General features: G+C 35.9%; 1 protein-coding gene across 2 annotated transcripts in view; it reads right to left on the reverse strand.

Annotated features, from left to right (window-relative positions):
• TDRD15 (tudor domain containing 15) overlaps positions 1–22,036 on the reverse strand; it is a 36,400-nt gene extending 14,364 nt beyond the window's left edge. Inside the window, exons 1-4 of one of the 2 annotated variants that reach the window (XM_042933584.1) lie at positions 21,953–22,036; positions 15,465–15,582; positions 6,743–12,968; positions 2,572–2,684 (exon numbers count right to left, since the gene is read on the reverse strand). In XM_042933584.1, coding sequence (XP_042789518.1) covers positions 2,626–2,684; positions 6,743–12,965 — 6,282 coding nt within the window. In that variant the 5' untranslated portion in view covers positions 12,966–12,968; positions 15,465–15,582; positions 21,953–22,036 and the 3' untranslated portion in view covers positions 2,572–2,625. The remainder of the gene's footprint in view (positions 1–2,571; positions 2,685–6,742; positions 12,969–15,464; positions 15,583–21,952) is intronic. The other variant, XM_042933583.1, reaches the window with a different exon arrangement.
• Between the last annotated feature and the right edge of the window lie 2,054 nt (positions 22,037–24,090).

Raw genomic sequence — 24,090 nt, forward strand, 5'->3', positions numbered from 1 at the left:
GAAATAAACTTAAAAAAAATAAAAGGGGGCATCCGGGTGGCTCAGCAGGTTGAGCGTCCCACTTCAGCTCAGGTCACAATCTCGTGGTCTGTGAGTTTGAGCCCCACATCAGGCTCTGTGCTGACAGCTTGGAGCCTGGAGGCGCTTCAGATTCTTTGTCTCCGTCTCTCTCTGCCCCTTCCCCACTCATGCTCTCTCTCACTCTCAAAAATGAATAAATGTTTAAAAAAAAATTGAATACACACACACATTTGAATAATGCATACGTGAACATTTTTTAAAAACCAAATCAATTATCATTTCTAAAGAATACTTTTTCTATTCTTATAAAATTTTACATGAGTTCAAAAAATAACATTTTTTAATTTATAGGAGTAAAGCAAAATTACAAATGAATTTAGGGGTGCAGTCAGTTAAACATCTGACTGGATCTCAGCTCAGGTCATGATCTCATGGTTCATGGAATCGAGCCCCACACAGGGCTCTATGCTGATATCATGGAGCCTGCTTGGGATCCTCTCTTTCCCTCTTTCTCTATCCCTTCCCTGCTTGAGCATGCACAAGTGCTCTCTCTCAAAATAAACTTAAAAAAATTATCAAGTATGTTTCTGAGAAAAATTTTTAAAAAATAAATTTAAAAAGTAAAGCTTAGCAATCCTCAACTTTGAAATATTTTAATCTAAAAATGTAAATGTGCTACTACTTCCCAAATTTTGAATCAATAGTCTATTGCCAACATTCATAAAATAACAGCTTCTACTAACTTAAATTCATACAAGTGTTTTAGAGTAGGAAAAAGCATTATTTTAATATTGACTTATCTGTAAAATCTAATAAAACTTAATCCTAAGAAAATATAAATTTTAAGATGAATACACTATTTGTTTTTGCTTGAAAGTACTCTGAATAACTATATTACTATACATCCTCCATGTTGTAATTTTACAGTATAACAAACTAGCTAATGTAGAACAAAAATAATAATGTAGCTCCATAAAAAAGAGGAAAATGGTTTTAAATTAAGCTCTTTTTATCTTAAAAGGAAACAATTTTAATCCTTTCTTCAGTTACTTTCTAGATTGGGCTTTTGTCTAATAAAAAATCAGTTAGGAATTAACTGAAACGTAGTCTTGTAAAAACATTTTCTACAGTATTTAATAACATAAATGTTATAAATAAATTTGTGAAGTTTGTCTATTTCTAAACATAAAATACTGTACCTCAAGACACATAAATGAAATTAACAGAACTCTGAAAAACTGAAGAGGTATGAGGCCCTTCATGATAAAACTGGTACCAAAAAACACCCATTAATACTACTTTATCTTACTTTATTCATTTCTTTTGTTTACTTATCCAAATCATTAACTTTGCCATGTTTTATGGTAACAAAACAACAAAAGCAACCCAGTATTAAATAGTCACAGAAGTTGTATAAAGTGAATTCATTTTCTAATAGAAGTACTTTTCCAAACTGCACAAAATAATCTGTGAGATCTGGTGAGGTTTGGAGGAAAATGACACAAAAGTATTCAAAGAAATTCGATTACAAAGAGTAAATATTAAATTCTCTGCTCTAAAATAATCACAAGCCACAGATTAATTTGGAGCGTAAAAATATGAAGCCTCCCTGCACTGAATAAACTTTCAAGATACCCAACTTAAACTCCTATATATTCATAAACAACAGCATTTCTGGAAATTACTTCCTAACCTCAAAAAAATGACAGTATTAATACATTCAATATACATGTACAATGATAAACTTGATTCTCCATACCTAGCTTAGGAAATTTCTAAATTTCCCCAAATATTCTCTAAATCACCAAATCTCTAGTTCTTCAAACTATTTGGTGGACACTGACTCAAGTACATTTGCATGATTTTATGGTTCTATCCTGGCATCAAAACAATACTCTAAATTTGCTCAATAAATGTTTACTTGAAAAATAAATTCTAATTCACAGTTAAATACACTGACAAAATATCTACCCCCCCCCCAACCAAACAGCAGTGTTCTTGAATGGCACAAATATCTACAACTAATGAACAACCAAAAGTGTAAAACCAAATTTAAAAAAAGGTATGACTGCAGAATAAAATGAAAGAAAATTCCCACTGTATGATCTAAAGAAAGGGAAGAATAGGATTAACTCTGACTTCTCTTCCATATCCTATTAATAAGTGCCAGTCCTAAAAGCACCCATATTTTCCTGGGAATGCAGTCCTATAGCCTTAACTCTCTATGTATTTTCCATGATTTCAATGATGTCCCTACAAAGCAGCAACTGAAACAAAGGTTTCAGTCAGGAAAGACACTTGAAAAATACAGATAATGGTAAAATATTATCTAATGACTGTGGAAACACAAGCAAAGAATGGTTTGTCAAATGTTTAAAATACTTTAGGAGTGAACCACATTTCCTAAGTAATCTTCTACAAACAAATCATCACAATTCCTGGTCACATAGAATTTCTGTAGCATTCTAATCATTGTCTCCTAGGGAAATAATTTGAACAATCTAGATGCCTTGAAGATACCTTTAATATTAGAAATTGTCATATGCTTACCACTTTTATTATATATTTGGAGCATCTAGAACAAAATAGTAATTATTCGGTATCCTATGTATTATTTGTTGCCAAACTGATACATAGAGGATCTGAGCTTTCATCTCCCTTCACTGAAACACAAGCAAAAACAGTAATAATTAATATGCTGTAATATAATTTTCCAACCATTATGGGTCTAATTCATAGTCAAGATTTTATTTTGAAAATACCTTCTATGAACAGAATTTTAGTTAATTTCTAAAAGTCACAATTGAAAAAGGTAAAGGAGGAGTGAAGTATGGCATAATCAGATTACACACATACTATAATATATACATATAATTGTACATAACAACTGAAAATATCTTTTCTTAAACAATCACTAATATATACCCATTTTGGAAAAAATACATATAGCCTGTTCTAATCTTTATTTAGAACTATAATTATCTCAATCATAAATCCTATCTTCCAAATAGAAATTTAACTGTTAATCTAACCATTGTACTATAAATATAGATATATAGATATAGATATATAGATACACACACTGCCCTACATATTTCAGTTTCTTGCAGAGCAACATCAGAAATTTTTCAAATTGCAATTTCACAAAAGATTTACAAAACAAATACATTAGAGCTTTATTGGGATGGCTGATATTTCTAAAATTTCTGAGCACTTACTCTGTACCAGATACTAGTGAAAAGGTTTTACACATTTTAACTTATTCAGTCCTCACAAGAAGCCAAATGCATAGTTATTATTTCCATATTCCAGATGAAAAAACAGAGGCACGGCCATGTTAAAAAGCTTACCTACAGTTTCACAGTTAAGAAGGGATGAAGCAGGAATTCAAACTCAAGGAGCAAGGGGCCTCACTGGCCTTACTTTTAAATACCATGCTACATCCGATGCAAGTGATTCATAAGTGTGTATCACCTACAAGTCTCGTATTTTCAAAATTCAGTCTAACATTTTACATGCCTGTCAGCCATTCCCCTTGGATGTCTAGGTGTATTATTTCAAATGTAAAATGTCAGACAAAATTCTCCTCTAAAGTTGGTTGCCATTCCAAATTTCTTTCAAAAATGTCCTCCAGTTAAATAAGGAAGCATAGGAAGGTAGCACAAATCAACATAACCCACTACTTCATTACCAAAGAGTGACTAGATACTTCTGTGCTTTTTGAAGGGTTGTTACATTCTTTAGTTCCCATAATTATCTATTCAAGGACTTCCAGGAAAAACAAACAAGCAACAACACAAACCTGCAAAAACATCCTGGGAAAAGACTAGTAACTTTTAAGAAAACAATCTGCAAACAAAAACAACTAGTTTGAAGATTTTAATACTGATATGTTACAGTAGGGTGAAACTAGGGGAAAGTTAAGCCAATTTTCTAAACATAAGAGGCAGAAACTTCTATAATTAAAACAATACCTGGGCAAGGCAAAATAAATGTATTATACTTTGAGGTCATTTCTAACATCGTGGCATTTTTACTATATTTACTTCAAATTAAGTTTAGCACAGAACTGCTGTAATTCACTATGTATAGTCTGGCCTCCAAATACAGGAGGAATAGATTTTAAGACTTTTCACAAAATCCAGAATTGTTTTCTCTCACAAAATAATTCAGAAAGTTATCCACAATCGTCTCTAAAACAGTGGTTCTCAACCTTCTCTGTACATTACAATCACCTAGGGGGCTTTAAAATCCTCATGGAGGCAGTAGCCTGACCAATTAAAACAATCTCAAAGTGAGACCCAGGCATCAGAATTTTTTAAAGCTTTCTTAATGTCAGTGCAAAGAATAAATTCAACAGCATGGCCATTAGAGCCACTTTTCCAGTTTCCTTAATAGGCAACAATTTCAAATATTGATAACTTCAACCAAGAACTAAAACCATTTTGCCTTAGATTCAAAGCACGTGCAGGCAATAGTAACAAACAGCAGTGGCTACTACACTACCACTGTTGGACGAGTAATCGGGGTTAGGAATTTGGACAGTACACAAGGCAATGAAACCACTTGATGTTTTCTTATTTTTTTGTTTTACATGGATCATGGCAAGTGTATTAGAAAATTCTTAGTCCATGAAACCATGGTTCTTGTATTTGTCTCACTCAAATTTATGATTTTTCCCTAGTGAAGATTTTTTAATTTAATGTTTGGTTCTTTGTTTTCATAATAGCTACTTTTACTTAATTCACTTACTGGTTCACTCTGTACTAGGAATGCAGGAGGTAGGATAGAGATAGGGACCAAGAGTGGGTTCTTAAGGAAAAACAAAGACGGTGGAAATGAACACATGTAAAGTAACAACAGAAGGTATAGAAGTGCCAAAGTGTATGGGCTGATGGTCAAAAGCTTATAGAAAACTCTTCCTCAAATATCTAACTCCTTTCCAAAAGGCAGTATCAGTAATTAATAAAAGACTTTGGATGTGGAAACATCAGAGTTGCTAGTAAACAAGGAACTGAGATTTTTCTCTTTAGAGCCATTGGCAATTTACTTAATTTCCCTGAGCATCATTCATAAAATAATGACAATAATTTGGGGGAGGGGTGCTTCTTCCCATTCCTGGGGTTTCCTTCCATGTACAAGTATTCACGGGTGAGGTATTCTCCTAACCTAATACTCTGGTTTGTTCACTCCCTTACTTACACTTGGAGTAGGGCCATGCAGGGCATACCCTTGTCCAAAGGTATAGGTCAGTTTAGTCTCTTCCTCCTCCCCTCCCTTTCTTTTTTGGAGATAAACGCCTCAACCTGTAAGTTTTACATGGGTAGACCCCCAATATGGAGAAATTCGCCTCTGTGGGTAAGTCTAAATTGTTGACTCGGTGTTGGTAAACCCCTTTCCCATTGATACAAACCCACGTCCATCAATACTGGTTTGGGGTGGGATTTTTTAACATTTTATTTTTTGAGAGACAGAGGCAGAGCACGAGCAGAGGAGAGGCAGAGAGAGAGGGAGACACAGAATCCAAAGCAGGCTCCAGGCTCTAAGCTGTCAGCACAGAGCCTAATGTGAGGCTCAAACCCACGAATCGCGAGATCACCACCTGAAGCTTCCGACCAAAGTCGGAAGCTGAACTGACTGAGCCACCCAGGTGCCCATTGGCTGTTTTGTTTTGTTTTTAATGTGATATTTTGCTCATCAATGGTTTCTCTCCTTGTCCATCTCTAAAATGGTTTAGAATTCAGGCAAAGAAATGGGTACTAGTTATTGGACTCCATTTAAACCTTAATATCCACCTACTTCATAGAATTTGGTAAACTTTAAAAGACATAATACATCAAAAAATCTTAGCACAGTACCTAGAACATAGTAAGCACTCTACCATAACTGCTAATAACAAAATACTCAAAAATAAGAGGACCAATTTTAAAGCCTTTATCAATTAACTATAAAACACCTCAATATGAATTCAAATGAAATACTCCTTCTAAAATACATCAATAAAAACAAGATCCCTCCCCTCACTGAAAGAATGTAACCGGCTATAATACTAGAGATAATATAGAATAATAGATTTATAGTCAGAACAAACATTCATTAAAAGCAGGGAACATTTATAGCCTACGAAATCCTCAGTAACTAACCCATACAGAAAATATAATGTGCATAAGCAAAATCAGATAACATAAAATATTAAAATTTATTATAGAATCAGTTTGACATCTAAAAAATTTAACAGGAAATATGTTCAAGTCAGTTTATACTATAAATTTAACTTTATTAGCAATATGCTAAAAGTACACTCAAAAAATCTAAATAAAGATATATTTCATCTGATAAACACATAACAGAAAATTGGTTCTCCAAAATGAGCCCAGGAGCTCACTAATAGCAAGATTTATTAACTAGAGATCTATGGGCCTTTAGTTTTGTGAAACCCTTTAAACTATCTATAAAATGTCATGTATGTGTACATGCACATATGGTTAAAAATTCTCTCCACTTTCATTACATTCTCAAAGGTTACCATTCAAAACAGGAAGATATCCTCAAGTATCATTTTATAATTAAGTAATCACTCCAAGTTTATCCATTTATTGATTGTCTAGTGAGCTTCTTGCACTATGATTTTTTCAATTTGGATAATCTTAGCATATAATAAACTTTCAAGGAATCAAAAACAATATACAAAAAAAGCTGTTTTTTTTAAATAGGTACCTACCTTTTAAGTGTTCCTCAGATATAATTTTTTCATTAACACGCAGTGCTTTTATCCTTGTTCTCAAATCCATTGTGTTATTTTCTTGTATTTCTTCAGTTGGTAGTTTTTCAAAAATGTTTTCAATGAAATTAGTGTTATTCTTCAAATCATTCAGTAGTTCCCAAAATGAAGCTGCTATACGTGTATCAAATGTGATGGTACTTCGGGGATTATGTTTTCCAATGTCAGCCTTCTTCAGAGTTAAATTTCTAGAATATAATCGCGTACTGATACTGCTTTTCCTTAAGTTCTTATAGACCTCTTTCTTTACGGTTTTCTCTTTTAGTTTTTGTTTCTCAGTGCATATACAGCTGGTATTTTCTCTTTTGTAACAATTTTGATCTAACAATGGGAAAACAGGCTTACTCTGTAATTGATACTGGATTTCAGTAGATCCAGTAGTACTAACTCCATCATTAAGATGATCTGAATCTTTAGAATATACTGCAAGACCAGATACAACCAACATATCTGCCAAACTGTTTTTCTCATGAATGATATCTACTTCCAGTTTTGTTTCAAAATTATACCTCCTCAACTGAAAAACTAAGCCTGGTTTACTTAGCTGATCTTGAAAAAAGCTTTTGGCTTCTTCACTCCAATGCTTCCCCTTAGCAGGTAAGATACCACCTAAGACACAAGGATAACTTAACCTTGGTAAATTCAGAAGTTCCACAGGAACAACTTTGAGATTTTTTGTATCTGAATAAGGTATGTAAACAGAAAATCCATAGTCGATCAACACAAGTAGTAAAGACCGATTAGAGACTTCAGAAATTTCTACTCGATTCCACTGATCTTCCAGTTCATATTTGAACAAACAACTAGCACCAGGAAATATGCACTCTTGAGGCACTGTTTGTAAGTTTTCTGGTAGATCAGAAAGCAACACAAAGAGAGATTTCATTGTGTCAAAGAAATCTTCTAACTGAACACAGAAATCTGATGGATCAGAAATAGCAGTGGCAATACCAGAATACTGCTTTCCATTTTGGAGTTGGGCCCAAGTATATGATCTTATTGTACATGACACAGGAGACTTAGATTCCATATTAAAAATCGTTTCTGAAGATCTAAGTTTGTTTTCAACACGAACTGTATTTAAATTTAAATATTCCAAAAGTAACAGGCCATCTACCAAAATGTCTACTTCCCACACAGAGTCTAAATATTTGAGGAAAAGAATATTTATTTCCAGATGAGCAAATAAACACACAATAGACTCAAATGACCGGTTTCTAAAATTTTCAAACCAAATCCATTTACAAGCCACAGCTTGTCTTGGAATATTTCTTATTTCATTACTAAGCACCTTGGTATTACCTAATGGTACTATTTCATACCTACCACGATCTACTAAAAAAACAAGCACTTTATCATCAACACACTTCTTTTCTACTTTTGATCGATACCATTTCAAGGTTTTTTTAGATTTTGCCAAGCACTCTAAGCCTTTTTTAATAGTTTCCATTGATAAAGGTTTTTTTACTACTTTAGCGATTAATACTGTTAAATCTGATAAGATTTTTTTATTTTTTGATAACTTCACATAAAATGTCCCACTTTTTGAGACATAAAATATTTCAGCCTTTTCCAGTTGGCCAGGTTTTAACTCTTCAAAAGGAATATTACCCAGCTGTTGGTAGGGTGGTTGAAGGATCATAGAACCTTCATATTCATTTGATCTTCCTTTCTTAATTTCATTATCCTCACCAGAACTCGCTTTTTGAGAGACAACCGCTGGCATCTGCAATCCTGTTTGCTGAAGTTTTGAACATGCTGTCCATTTCAGTAGTTCATTAATAACAGATGTTCCATCACAAATGATATTTACTTCCCATTTCTGCTCATGCTTTTTCAAAAATTCACATGCAACTGTTTTGTTACTTACTCGTGATGCAAAATAATTCACAGTTTTACTGTCCCATATTTCATCAGGCTCATTCCACCTGACTCCACTAAGAAAAGAATGGATTCCTAGCTGAGGAATTGTTAAGAATTCCCTCTGAAATTCATAAATTTTTGATGTGCTTATTATCGCAGTGTTACCATAGTCAATAAATTCCACTTCAAAAGAATTTCCTGGCAAATTTTTCTTAATGACTGCTCTGTAAATGGCATGGTCACCAGAGTATTCGGCAACTACAAGGTCTCCCACCACAGGCTTAACTGATTTTCTCTCTTTCACTATCTTTGTTCTTCTTTCATTTAGAGCATCTGCAAGTCTGATGATTACATTTTCATTATCAACAAGCTGAATATGGAAACTTGCTGGATTACTGACACTAGAAACATATCCTTTAACTTTGGCATTCAAGCAAATTTTGGGTTGAGGAAGATCTTTGATCTGTGGTCTAGTAAGATTATACGGGTTTTGAAAGTCTGCTTGATTTAATTCTTGGATAAAAGATGGTGATACAACCCTTACTGATTTCTGGCCCACATCATTTTCATCAAGAGTATGTGCAGATCCAGGGACAATTTTTACACCTTTATTTTTGAATCCATCACTCAAAGACTTCACTTTGTTTTTTGACACAGGTTCAATTTTAAAACAGGCCGATGGTTTCAAAAGCTTGGCATATGTACTTCTGGGATTCATTAACTGATCTGTTTTGCTTTCAGAATATGTTACTACATGAGTTTTATTTATATTATTGGGATAGTGGTTTTCTGTTTTGCCTTTCAAAGAAATAGTAAGTCTCTTATTCTCACTTATTTTATGACCCTTTTCCACACAGGGTGCTTGATCACAATGTTTTTTTCCATAAGCATGAAGCAACATTTTAATTTTCTGATTTATATGTTGATATCCATCATATAATTCTACACCAAGCTGGCCATCTGACTCCCTGGACAATATTATTGCCCTTAATCGTTTTCCCAAAAAATTATCTTTAAACCAGCTATTGATTTCTGCTGGAAAATCTACATCTCTAAGATCTGACAAAAAACACTTAATAGCTTGCATAGGTGTAAACAGCAACTCTGGAAACTGATCTGAAATAGCCTTCAATGTACTTTCTTCTACTAATTGCTTATTTCCAAAGTCCACAAAATAGACCAGAAAGTCAGTTAATGAATCTGTTGGCATTGTTAAAGCTCGATAAAAGAGACCATCCTCTACATACTTAGATATGCACAGTCTCATTTTACTAGGATCATATTTTGGACAATTTTTGAGATTACCAATCTCTGTGATTTTTGTTTCTATCATCTCCAGGTCTTTATTATTTCTACTAAGTTGGCAATAAAACCTTCTGGGACTATATATGTGAGATATGTATATTTCTTCCTCACTTCCAATTTTTATGTTAAAGGAAGAGTAACAGTAACTGTAAAGACTAACTGAAGATGGGAATGGCTTTGACAATGTAGTATACTGTGCAGAGCCATGATTCATAAGAAATTCTTTTGCACTAGTAAGTGGAGATTGCAAATCCACTAAGTTACATAAAGAGTTTTGATGTGTAAGAACTAAGGCATAAATGGTGCAAGTCAATCCTTTAGATGAAGAAATAAAATTCCCAAAGTCTCTGCATGCTTCTCTTGTCCAACTGAATGATTTACAACTAATGGGTTCAACTAAATGATTAAGACTACATCTGAAGGCTTGGCCTTCTAACATAAGAAAATGTGGGTTAATAGCACAAAGATCTTTAATTAAAACTCTTTCCTGGTAACCATAATCAACAAATACGATGTCAAATTCTTTTTGTGATACTCGAGTCAAAACAGCAGCTCTATACCACTTCCCATCTTTGGAATACTTAGCAACACAAGCAATCTGCCCAATCTGATAAGGATCTGAATGAATGCTATAGTAATTCTGAATTTGTTCCATTAGTAATTTTAGGTCTTCTAACTTACATTGAAGCTGGCATGAGAAGTCACCTGGGCCACAATAAGAAGAACACTTAACTTCAAGGACTGTTCCTGGTTTAAACATATATTCTTTATAAGGTCGTGGTGACTCAGTCCCCACAGACAAGGTGAAAGGACTTTTTAAGTCTGAGAAATTAACAGCTGGTGTTTTTACCAAAGACAAGCTACTTTCTTTTAGCTTATTTGAATGGTAAAGTTTAGGTCCTTCAAGAAAGGCAGATAGGACTTTAATATTAACTTTGTTTTTAAATTTTAAATTTAACACTGAATATTCACTTGCAGATTTGGGATAACACTCTGGTTCTACTTCCCAATATTCTGCATATCCAGCTTGTAACATAAGAGGGACAACATCAATATTTTCTGAGGCTTCAATACTCTGAATATTTACAATGTATTTGTCATCTTTTTTTGCTAGAACCTGCAGCAAAATTTCTTTGTTCAAGACAATTTTTTTAAAATAGTCAATTGCTGCCTTCACCCATAAATCTTCAATAGGAAATATATGTGCAAGTGAACAGCACATGGCTAAGGCAGGCAACTCACAAAACTCTGGAAGCAAAACTTTTACATCAAAAAATGGTATGGAATCAGTATTTCCATAATCTAAAAAATAAACATTAATCTTACAGCCATTAATTTCAGTGATGACAGCTCTGTAAAAATGTCTATCCTTGCTGTATCTAGCACAACAAAATAATCCAGGTTCTGGATTTCTTAGAATCAGTTCACTATTTTCACACAAATCATAAAATTTGTTTATATTTTTCATTATATCTTGAAGTTCATTCTGATGTTCATTAGTACGTACCCAGAAATTTGATGGGTTTAATACATATACTACAAAAGCTATATAGGCAGCCTCTATCTCCATCTCTACAGTTTTAATAGGAAAACCTACTTTCAAAGAGTTTTTATTTAGATAGTCTATTGACAATTCAGTATTTCCAACAAAACGCTCAACTGCAAAGCCATTTACATCAGCAGCACTACTCTCTTTAAACATACTAGAGATTTTTGATTCAGACACTGGACAGATTACTTGTGTGCCTACAGTCTTCAGCAGACACTTAGAATTAATTGTAGACTCCTGAGTTTGTAGTGTTACATAAAACAAATGTTCATCTTTATTGAACCAATCGATGTGTGCATATACTGTTTGTCCTAACAAGGCTTGTTTAAATACACTCAATTGAGATTTTCTGGCATCTCTATCTGGACTGTTTAAATATGTCAGAGAACATGGAAATGAAAATAATGGTACTAAAATAAAATCCTGTTTAAGTTTCTTTACGTGGATCGAAGGTATAGCCTCAGTACTGCCATAATCCACGAACCAAATTTTCACCTGATTATTGGGCAAGAGCTGCTGAAGAATTCCTCTATACCACTGTCCATTTCTTCTTTTGGCAACACAAAGTAGTCCAAAGTTATCACATGTGGGACTACTTACTTGACTGATAGCATCATAATGCAAAGTCATACACGCTGTTAAATTTTCTAACTCTGGAATCCATTTAATTAGTTGACAATAAAATTTACTTGGGCTCAATGCAGAGGATACCTTTATACTTTCAATACTGCCTACTGACAAAGATGGCTGCAAATTATCCAGAACATGTTGAACATCAACTGGAGTATCATTCTTACTTAACAATTCAGGTCTTCTATGTTGTAGTAAATCGGGCATTTCTTGTGGGAATTCTTTTAACATTTCCACAATAAGACGAAATGAATCCCCATCAATAAGTCTGCCTAATTGTAACTCAAGAACCTGGGATATAATTTTTGGTACTTCTAGAAGAGTCCTTTGAAGAGGCAACACAGCTTGTACACAACCTTTCACTTGTAGTCCAACTAATGACTTAAAATAATTCAAAGCTTTAAGAGGCCATCTTTCCCCATTTGGTAGTATGTTGGCAAAAATACCAAATATTACCCGTGGTGGTAGCTCAAATAAGTTGCCACAGGCTGAAGCAACCTGTGTACTATCAACTCTTAGTTCTTCTCCGTGATCTATGAGGAGCACTGTATAGAGTTCGTTTTTCTTTTCCATGACTCTTCCTCTCTGCCATTCTCCAGATACTCTTTCTTCCACCAAACAAAATTCATCAATGTCCACATTAGCTTTTACTTTTGGAATATGCTGAATTTCCCTCTGTAATATGTGGTAGTCAAACTCACATTCAGTATTATTTCTGCCTTGAAATTTCACTAGAATGTCCTTAGGAAAACATTCTATATGTGATATTGTCAGATCCATGTCTAAAAACATTGGTAACAGAGATGTGGAATCCATTTTCTAAAAAGCAAATAATAAGTACTAATTAGCTTCTGCACAGGCAACTGTCACAACTAAATGAAATTTGCCACATAGAGACCTGAAACTAGCCTTATATAAATTTGGTATGTAGACATAAACCTTAAAATCATTATATGCCTGTATTTATCAAATTGAACATGTTGGTTAAAAAAAAAATTTCATTAGACAAGATGGAGACAAAACATAACTTCACTGCCTTCTGCTTTTAAAAAAGTCTACTGAAATAACTGAGAACATGAAAAAATAGGAAATATGTGTATATATATTATAAATATATTTATTTTCATATATTTTATATGTAATATGTAATATAAATTATATAGCATACTATATATGCTATGTATATGTTATATATTTTATATATATATTATATATACATATTATACATATATATACACACATACATACAATCACTGGAAAAGACAGGAGTGCAATGTTTATTTTCTAGAAACTTAAGTTTCTACTAGATATTGGACAGATGTGGTGTAATAGAAGGAAGCCAAATAAAGTCCTCCTTCTACTCCTGTGAGAAAACTACCTTCCCTCATGCAGACTTCTTCTAACAACACAGAACTCAAAGGGGTGAATGCCACCAGCAAGGGCAGATGGTGAACCCACAGGACACATGATGTTTGCACTCCGCATTCTATCAATTAGTAACATTTGGACCCTATCAGCATCATTATACAACTCCTGGATACTTCTTTGATGGAGGGCAATAGGCTAAGTCCTAGACACCATTAAGGAAAGCCAGGCCTATTAAGACCCTAAGGCAGGTTAAGTAAATCCAGACCTTTTCCCTGGTATGGCTGGCCACAAAAAGTGTGGAAGGAAAAGAAATCTTTAGCCCAGAGGTAAAGCTGTAACTATGGCTCCAGCTAATTTTCTCTAGATTGTTACAATTCTAAAAATAGTAAAACAAATATTCAAGGATAAAATATTCCCCAAATTCAGGCAAGAACCAACACTTATTGTGATAGGTCACAGCTCAGTTCAACTTCTACTTGACTTGGAGTTAACACTTCACAACTATCAATCTCTTTCCATGATGAGAAAAACACTGGACCTAACAAAAAAGAGAGAAAACCACTTAAAAGAAACCAAGGAAATGCTCCCCTAAGGAATAAATATGCTGAAGGAAACAGAAAAAAATTGCTTTTCAAAAGTCTGATTTGTTTTCAAAAGGCCAAAAGAGAGCACTACACTTAAAGGACTAAGTAATCATTAAGATGCAACAACTGAGATTACAAAGAAATACATGTAAGAAATTTAAGACTGCAATGGGGAAAGTGAACACACAATAAAGATAAATGGACTAGAATTTTGAGAGAAAGCCCAAAACTCAGAGGAAAAAGGTAAAAACATGAAAGAGAAACATATAGGACAAAAAAATAAAAATCTTATCCAAGTATAAATACGATCTCAAAGATAAACAGAAGCCCTTTCTAACCTTTAAAACCCAAGTCCAAAAATTGAAACAGGCCACTGCAAGGCTAGAGAAAGAGTTAAGATTTAGGAACATCTGGGTACAACTATGGTTTTTATTTCCTCCTAGATAATTAATTTGGAGGTAATCATCACGGTCTGATCTATAAATTATAGCCTATGCTTATTTGATCCTGGAGTGTCTAGGAATAAAAGAATCAATGGGCAATACACTAAAGACTTTCATTAGAATAAACCAATAACAAGAATAAACTTTGTCTTCAGGACAAGAAAGGCCTTAAACCACCTTAAACCTTTAAAGTCACAGGCCTTTACCCAATTCCCAGACTTAAGTCAATTTATAGGCTTATTATTCCTTACATAAAGGGAAGACCAAGTACTCAAGAAAGGATCCTGTGCTAGAACACAAGAACATTCTTCCTGGCATGCACCCAAAGGGTGATGTGACCACTCACCTGAGAACATTGGAAAAGGAAAAAAATACTTGTCCTTCAGGAAACATACCACTCTTCAGGTATAAGAAGCAGATTTGCCAGGATGCCTTCATTAAATGAAGGCGTATATACAGTATAAGCCAAAGAAAGCCCAAACACACAAAGAAGTTGAATAGAATAAAGTACCAGAAGCCTAACCCTCCCTCAAACAATACAAATGGCCTCATGTGGAGTTTCACAGCAGAAGGGAGGAGATAAAAAAAAAACAAAATCTGAGCCTGGTTTGCATATGCTCTCACCCAATGCCAGGAACATCTAGAAACAGATTGCTGAAGCACTTGGGGAGGCCTTGTCTGAGAAACAAATAGTCACAGTTGGCAGAACTAACAGTACATCTACTTTGCCTGAAGAAATTGCTGGCCATAAGAATCTATGCTAATTCTGCAGGAGAAGACAGGATTTATTACAAAGAAATCTCAAGAGGAGAAAGGTGTTTGGGCCCCAAAGAACTGACACGTAAATTCATAGGTCCTGTGTGATGATTACCAAAGTGCACTACTTTGGGAAAGATTCTTGATCACGTAGACAGAATAACCTGTTCTGGGGGTGTCAGTCTCTTTCACCTGCCTCTTCAATACTTGCTCAACAGGATTATGAAGAAAGTTTCCAATGTCACAGATAAAGCTCCTACCCTTGTGTTTCTGAAGGTCAAACTGTAACAATTCAGAGAAAATTACATGATTGGTTTTAAACAATGGTTCTATACAATGGACCTGTAAAGACCTAATTTAAATTAAGTTCTACATCCAACAATCTTTACTCAATATTCTATTCTTTAGACTATTACCATATTCATGGAAAGTACTTTTGCGTATTCAAGATTAAGACATCAGGAAAGGAGTTTTATGAGATTCAATTGTGTGAGATTTGGGGAACTGTTTCTTAGAATCATACCAAATCTTTAAAGTGAGAGGGTTGAATTAGGACTTTCAAACTTTTTTTTTTTTTGGCAGCAACAGCAGCAAAAATCCTTCTTAACCTAATATAAGATGCAGGAATAGAAAACATAAAACTTCTATAAACTGGATTCATAAGTGGTTTTCTAATAATTTCATAAATTGATACAATTATAAAACCAACAAATGATAACATTATCACTTGCCTTATAAGGCTATACATACATATAAAATAATTTGCCTTATTATCGTGTTTGATAGCACTGTATTGAGAAAATCAAGCTCAGACATATGTAATAGTTCCACAACATATGATCAGATACAGACAGGCTCAGATAAAGAAATCTACACCTTAAATAATCAAATTTATCTGATGATGCTAATTAGTGCTTATATCTGCTTTTAAATTTATCGTATTTTAATGTTTTCTTTTTTAAAAAGACTATTTTTAAAAACTAAATTCAAAAGTTCAAACTTCTGAATTAAATTTAAAAATTCACAGCATCACCATTCCCGTAGGGTTTGTGGAAAATACTATCTATAAACACTAAGAAAATAGATATGGAAAGCACTTTCCACACTAGAATTCCCCAATTCTATAGAATAGATCTTACAGATGTCACTCTGACCATTTTGGCAACTGTCTTCTAGGAGTTCACATCCAGAAAGTCTAGACCAGTGGAACCTGATAGAAATATAGTTGATCCATATATGTAACTTTAAATTTTTAAGCTTTAAATCTTCTAAAAGAAATGTAAATGTCTTTCTTTGTATTAATAGCTCCTTATTGTAACACTTTAATATCTTTAGAGGTTTTCAGTACATTAGTTTAACCGAGATTGCCACTTTTCATTTCAAAACAGTGAAGACAACCTGGATGTCTAGGTGGCTCAATCAGTTGAGCATCTGACTTCAGCTCAGGCCATGATCTCACAGTCTGGGTTCGAGCCCCATGTTGGGCTCTGTGCTCACAACTTAGAGCCTGGACCCTGTTTTGGATTCTGTCTCCCTCTCTCTCTGCCCCTCTTCAGCGTGCACGCGTGCTCTCTCTCTAAGTAAGTAAACTTAAAAAAAAAAAAAAAAACAACAGTGAAGATAAAAGGGATTCAGGAGCTTGAATTTAGGTTTTGATTCAGTCCAGTTCTCTACATACACAACTCCCACTGTTTCACACTGCTCTTTCAACTAAATCACATAATTATGTATAAGAACTAAAAGTGAAAGACACAAATCCAAAACATACAAATAAAAATAGGTAAAGCACCCTTGTGATAGAATCAGCTTACTAATTGTCCCTTTTTCAAAATTTAAGATCATTCTGATAAAACTCTGACTAGTACCCTGGCAAAGTTACCGTGTTGCAAAAGACTGGTTCAGATTAAGCATCTGTGCCCTGGTTCTCCTCCTCTCTTTTCAGATTGATTTCTAGATTCAGGTCTTTTAGGACACAGATGCAGTGGAAATAAAACAGTATTTTTTTAATCTGCATATTTCAAACTCAGAGTTTCCATTTAACATTCTTTATTGAATTAGTCCTCAACCATGGCCCTTTTTTGTCCTACAGTAAATAAACATTTGGCAACGTCTAGAGATAGATTTGCTTGTCATAACTGGGCAGGGATGAGGGCAGGGGTAGCTACTGGCATGCAGCACATGTAAACCAGGTGCTAGGCATTATCACAGAATGCACAGAAGAGCCCCCCACAAAAAAGAACTCAGTTCCAGCCCAAAATGTCAATAGTGGGAAGGCTATGAAACATGGCTTTACTAAAAGCAAAACTACCAGACAGATAAAAGAATTTTTTAAAACTACCTAAAAGAATTAAGAGGAAATAGAAATTTTGTTTTGCTAAAGAAGGCTTTCAAGAGACAAAACCTAGTTAAACATGTATAAAATCACTGGCAAAAAAAAATGAAGCTTGAACAAAAGTAAAATCAATATAATCTACCACATGTAAGATTTGCTCAGGCCAACTATCTTCAATCATCCTAGATTCCACTTTTTTGCATCCTACACACAACCCACCAGGAAATCCTACTGGATTTATGTCCAAAGCACATTTAAAATATTATACACACACACTTTCTTCCATCTCTGCAGATACAGCCTAGATTCCTAACTTGTCTTCTGCTTCTATCCTTAACCCTACCCCTCCATGATGATTCTCAGTATTGTAACCAGAATGACCTTTTTAAATCACTTAATCCTCACATCAACCTTGTGAGGTAAAGTGACATTTTTTTCTCTTTATTTTTGTTTTGAGAGAAAGGAACACATGAGAGAGCAGGGAAGAGGGGCAGAGGGAAAGAAAGACAATCTTAACCAGGCTACATGCTCAGCGCAGAGCCTGGATGAAGACCTGAGCCGAAATCAAGAGTCAGACATTCAGCTGACTGAGCCACCCAGGTGCCCCTTCCTTTTTAATTTAAATTCTGGTTAGTTAATATACACTGCAATATTGGTTTCAGGAGAATTTAGTGATTCATCACGTACATACAATACCCAGTGCTCATCACAAGTGCGCTCCTTTGTACCTGTTACCCATCTAGCCCATTTCGCACCCCACTCCCTCCATCAACTCATAGTTTGTTCTCTATCGTTAAAAGTCTCTTGTGGTTTGCTTCCATCTCTTCTCTCCCCCCCATATGTTCATCTGTTTTGTTTCTTAAATTCTACATGAGTGGGATCATAGGACCTGTCTAAAATATAGGATGCCGCATGCACTACTATGTTCAAAAACTTCAGTAGCTATTTTCAAAGTGAAAACTAAAGCCATCAGAATGGCTTAGAAGTCCTACAACATGTAACCACTACCACCAGGACTCCCCTTCTCCCTCCACACACGTTCTTCTGTTACCTTATTCCTACTACACTCATTACACCTGTTACAGTGCCTTTCCATTTCTTGAACTTCCCGAGTCTGGGTTTTGGGTTTATTGCTCTCAGAGATCAGCGTGCTTCCTAACGGCCTTCAAGTTTTTGTCAGAGGTTTCCTTTTAGGTGAAGCATTCCCTGGCCACTCCATTTAAACTATAGCTTTCCCCTAATTTAGAAGTTTCTAGACTCCTCCCTAACCTCTCTTTCTCAAACACCAAAAACAGTTCTATTAAACCAATGGTTTTCAAATATTTGGTCTCAGAACGCTTATATTCCTAAAAATGAGGACCTTCTTACGGACTGAGTTTTTGTGCCCCCCCCCCCCCCAGTTATATTGAAACTCTATCTCCCAATGTGATGGTATCAGAACATGGGGCCTTTGGGAGATAATCAGGATTAGAGGGCATGAGTATGGAGCCTTTGGGAATGTGATTAATGCCTCTATAAGAGTCCTAAGAGAACTTCTCTCTGCCATATGAGATCACAAGAACATGGGCATCTGAGATCTGTTAAGTCAGGAAGTGCTCACCAGATCTGCTAACACCTTGATCTTGGACTTCCCAGCATGCAGGACCGTGAGAAAGAAGTTTCTGGTGTTTACTAGGTCATCCAGCATAAGGTGTTTTGTTAGAGCTGCCCAAGACAAGACAGACCCCAAAGAGTGTTTATGTAGCTTCTGACAATGTTTACCATATTAAGAAAACATTTTTAACAGGAACCCATGGGGGAGGGGAAGGAAAAAAAAAAAAGAGGTTAGAGTGGAAGAAAGCCAAAGCAGAAGAGTCTCTTAAAAACTGAGAACTGAGGGCTGATGGGGGGTGGGAGGGAGGGGAGAGTGGGTGATGGGCATTGAGGAGGGCACCTTTTGGGATGAGCACTGGGTGTTGTATAGAAACCAATTTGACAATAAATTTCATATATTTTAAAAAAAAGAAAACATTTTGAATTTATTCATTTCAAAGCATAATAAACCCATTAAATATTAATGTTTTCATGAAGGATATTTTTCAAAACCAAAAAATATAGTGAGAAGAGGGTCATGCCTTTACAGTTTTTCCAAGTCCTGGTGTCGGTATAACAGAAAAATAGCTGGATTCTCACAGCTGTTTCTATAATGTGTGTAGCAATAGGCTGCTTTGGGTAAAGTATGTGAATAAAATCTGGCCACACACAGATGCCTAATTAGAGAAGCGAGTAGTATTTTAATAGCTTTTTCACATAGCCGAAGAGACTCTTCTTTGATAGTCACAAAAACTCAATGAGGGGTGACTTCTTAGACATTACTTACAGTATGGAAATACAATACAGAAAACCATGTAAGTGAGCTTTTTGTAATTTTACTTTAAAATCCTTTAATCTCAGGGGCGCCTGGGTAGCTCAGTCGGTTAAGCGTCCGACTTCAGCTCAGGTCACGATCTCACAGTTCCTGAGTTCGAGCCCCGCGTCGGGCTCTGGGCTGATGGCTCAGAGCCTGGAGCCTGCTTCCGATTCTGTGTCTCCCTCTCTCTCTGCCCCTCCCCCATTCATGCTCTGTCTCTGTCTCAAAAATAAATAAACATTAAAAAAAATTTTTTTTAAATCCTTTAATCTCGAACTTTGAATGGAACTTTAAAACACGAATGATTTTAAAGGTACTACATTGATTTGTTTGAAAATACTGGTTCAGAATTATGCAGAACTTCTGCATACTGACATACCGCAATTACCCAACATTTCAAAAATCAAGTATCACAACCAACCTCATCAGAAAACTGATATTGGGGGGGCGCCTGGGTGGCGCAGTCGGTTAAGTGTCCGACTTCAGCCAGGTCACGATCTTGCGGTCTGTGAGTTCGAGCCCCGCGTCAGGCTCTGGGCTGATGGCTCGGAGCCTGGAGCCTGTTTCCGATTCTGTGTCTCCCTCTCTCTCTGCCCCTCCCCCGTTCATGCTCTGTCTCTCTCTGTCCCAAAAATAAATAAAAAAAAGTTGAAAAAAAAAAAAAAAAAAAAGAAAACCGATATTGGGAAGCTCTAAAGGTTGCAGTGACAGGCACAAGTTTTCCAAGTTTATAATTTTGGCTTTAAAGCATGAATTTTATCATCAATAAATATTGTCCATTTTCCTTAACATATCAAGCTTGTTTCACTCACTTTTGCAGAAATGTCTATAAAATACTCAAATCTGAATAACCACAGTTTGTCTCTTATCAAAGTGGAACCATACAATGGTTGTAGGACACACAATGGAAAACGATCACCAATGAAAGGGGACAAAGTATTGATACATACAACATAGACGAATCTCAAAATAATTATTCTGAGTGAAAGAAATCGGAGAAAGAATGTATACTGTATTCCATTTATATGCAATTCTAGAAAATACCAACTATAGTGACAGAAAGCAGATCAGTGCGCCTAAGGGCAGGGACCAGAAGAAACTGTGGGGGATAACGGAAAGGTTTATCATCCTGATTACAGTGGTTTCATGAGTACCTGTTTCAAATATCATCAAATTGGATACGTCATGTGTGGTTTGTACCACTATTATACTTCGGTAAAGCTATAAAACACACACACCACACAACCTAAATGTATATTAATGGTGGAATAATTATAGAACACCTCTTATCCTTTCAATTATTATTTCAAAAATAAATCTACCTCCATTGGCTCTGGTGAATAGGTCTTAGGAATCCTGTAAAGTTGGGGGGCGGGGAGGAGGGTCAGAGTAACATGTAGAGAATACTAACACGATATCCTACAGGGGTACATGAATACGTGCTTGCAGGTGCCCAAAAGGCATGAAGGGTAAACGAGGAGAGTGGCATGGAAGAACAGAAGGGGGGTTAATTTTACCTTCTACTTAGCTGACACGCTGCAAAGGGTCTGCATTGGTTTTTCAAAATTCCAAAAGTTATTTCTGAATGTGTATTAACGTATTACAATTACGTGACTCAGTAAAAATAAGCTTCTTCAAGAGAGCACTTCCATGCTCTTGGCGTCTTTCCGGCTCCACAAGTAAAAACCCCTGGCCATAGTCTCAGCCATTATGGAAACGACCCTGAGAGACACCCTCCCTGAAAACGGCATTTTGTCACGGCAAGCTGAACAGCTGACGCCATTAGAGGACAGGGAGGGCAGGGGGGACTGGAGGATCCCCCACAGGAGGCAGGGGGCCACTGCTCACTCCTCTGGGACCAAAGCGCCGACAGTTCAAAGGAAAAAGGTGAGGTGGGTGTCAGCAGGCTAACAATAAAAACGCAGACTTACAAAGAAGCGCCAGCCAGGCCGTTCCTCCCACGGCTCTTAGAAGAGCGCCAGAGCCCAAGATGGCAGCAAGCTTGACGCCTGGCGTCCCCCTCCCCGCCCCCGCCTTATAGGTCTCAGGGCGCATGTGCGGAGCGTGGACGCTACCAGGAGAGGAGGGGTGGGAGACTCACAGGTGGGTACAATTCCTCCTGCCCCAGGGCAAAGCAGAGACTGCTGCGTCGGGCCCAGGAAGGGCAGTGCCCAATCTGAGCTACAAGCTCCACGTGGACGACCTGCCAGCTTTACTTATCTGGGATAGGCTAAAAGCCTCCATGACAGCCTCGTAGGGGGTCTCAGAGCCAGACTAAGGTGGTGTAAAGAATGTAAATTTGTCATGAGGGTGTGGGACATTGGGGTAGGATCACCCCACTTCTCTAGTTGTGTAAGGACTGCGGAGTACATGGGCAGACCTACCCTATGGCTGCCCAAGAAAGACACTCAGGAGCCCCTAATGAATTTACAGATTAGTGAAAGTAATGGCCATTTATTGAGCACCTATTAATCACTTACTTAGGTATGTTATTGCATTTAATTATGTATCTCTGTTTTGGAGAAACTTGAATTGGATCTCTGATTAACTAGATAGTAGTATTCTATGGTGTTAATTTCCTGATCTCAATGAATGTATAGGGGTGATGCAAGGAAACATCCTTGCTGGTAATAAATAAATGCTAAAGTATTGGGGGTGATTGGGTTATGATGTCAGCAATATACTTTCAGATTATTGGGTGGGGAGCATGTTCTTTCTATTCTTCTTGTATCTTTTCTGCAAATTTGAAATTATTTCAAAAGAAAAAGAAAAATCTAATTTAAAAAATTATACTTAACTTCATAAAATGAGCTATGCAACTGTCACTATTTTTCTGTATTCTGTACCACTTTATATTACACAATAATTAACAGTTCCTTGAAAGAATAGGAACTCAGCTGTAAAATCATTTAGGTATGGGTTTTTGGGGGAAGACAAAATCTTGAGTTCCGTATAAATTCTTTTCTGCAGGTTTAGTCAAGTTTTCTATTCCTTGCATGAATTTTGTCATTTTATTTTTCTATCAATTTTTCCGTTTCCCCTAGATTTTCTAATTTATTAACATAGTCTTTGAATTTTTTTAATGTTTATTTATTTTTGAGAGAGAGACAGAGAGACAAAGTGAGAGTGGGGGAGGTGCAGAGAGAGAGGGAGACCCTAATTCCGAAGCAGGCTCCAGGCTCAGAGCTGTCAGCACAGAGCCCCTTGAGGGGGCTGGAACCCACGGACTGTGAGATCATAACCTGAGCTGAAGTCAGACACTCAACCGACTGAGCCACCCAGGCACCCCTAACATATAGTCTTAATAGTACAACCACATTATTTTAAAATCTGTGTCTGTCATTTCTCCAAAGAAGACATACAGACGGCCAACAGCATATGAAAAGATGCTCATCATCATTTGTATCAAGGGAAATGCCGCTCAAAAGTACAATGAGCTATCACCTCACACCTGTCAAAATGGCTAAAATCAACAACACAAGAAACAAGAAGTAAGTGTTGGTGGGGATGTGGGGAAAGAGGAACCCTCATGCACTGTTGGTGGGAATGAAAACTGGTGTAGCCCCTGTGGAAGACAGCATGGATGTTCCTCAAAAAAATAAAAATAGAAATATTATATGATCCAGTAATTCCACTACTGGGTATTTACCCAAAGAATACAAAAACCCCAATTCGAAGGGATTACATGGACCCTTATGTGTTCCAGTTAGTTAACATACAGTGCGATGAGCACCTTGTGATATATGGAATTGTTGAGTCACTATACTACACACCTGAAACTATCATAACACTGCATGTTAACTAACTAGAATCAAAATAAAAGCTTTAAAAAAGAGAAAAAATAATATAAAATCTGTGTCTGTGACCATTTCCTCTTTTATTCTGTATCTATTTATATCTTCTCACTTTTTTTCTTGACAGATCTTGTTAATCTTTCTTGGATTTTCTTGTTCTAATTATTCTCTAGTTCATATTTCTTTTCTATATCATATTCTTTCCCTTTTAAAGATTTCTTTGAGTTTGTTCTATTAATTATTTTAGCTTCTTGTGTTGAATGTTTAGTGGCTTT

This window comes from Panthera leo, chromosome A3, assembly GCF_018350215.1.
Source record: "Panthera leo isolate Ple1 chromosome A3, P.leo_Ple1_pat1.1, whole genome shotgun sequence".
Classification (NCBI taxonomy): domain Eukaryota; kingdom Metazoa; phylum Chordata; class Mammalia; order Carnivora; family Felidae; genus Panthera; species Panthera leo.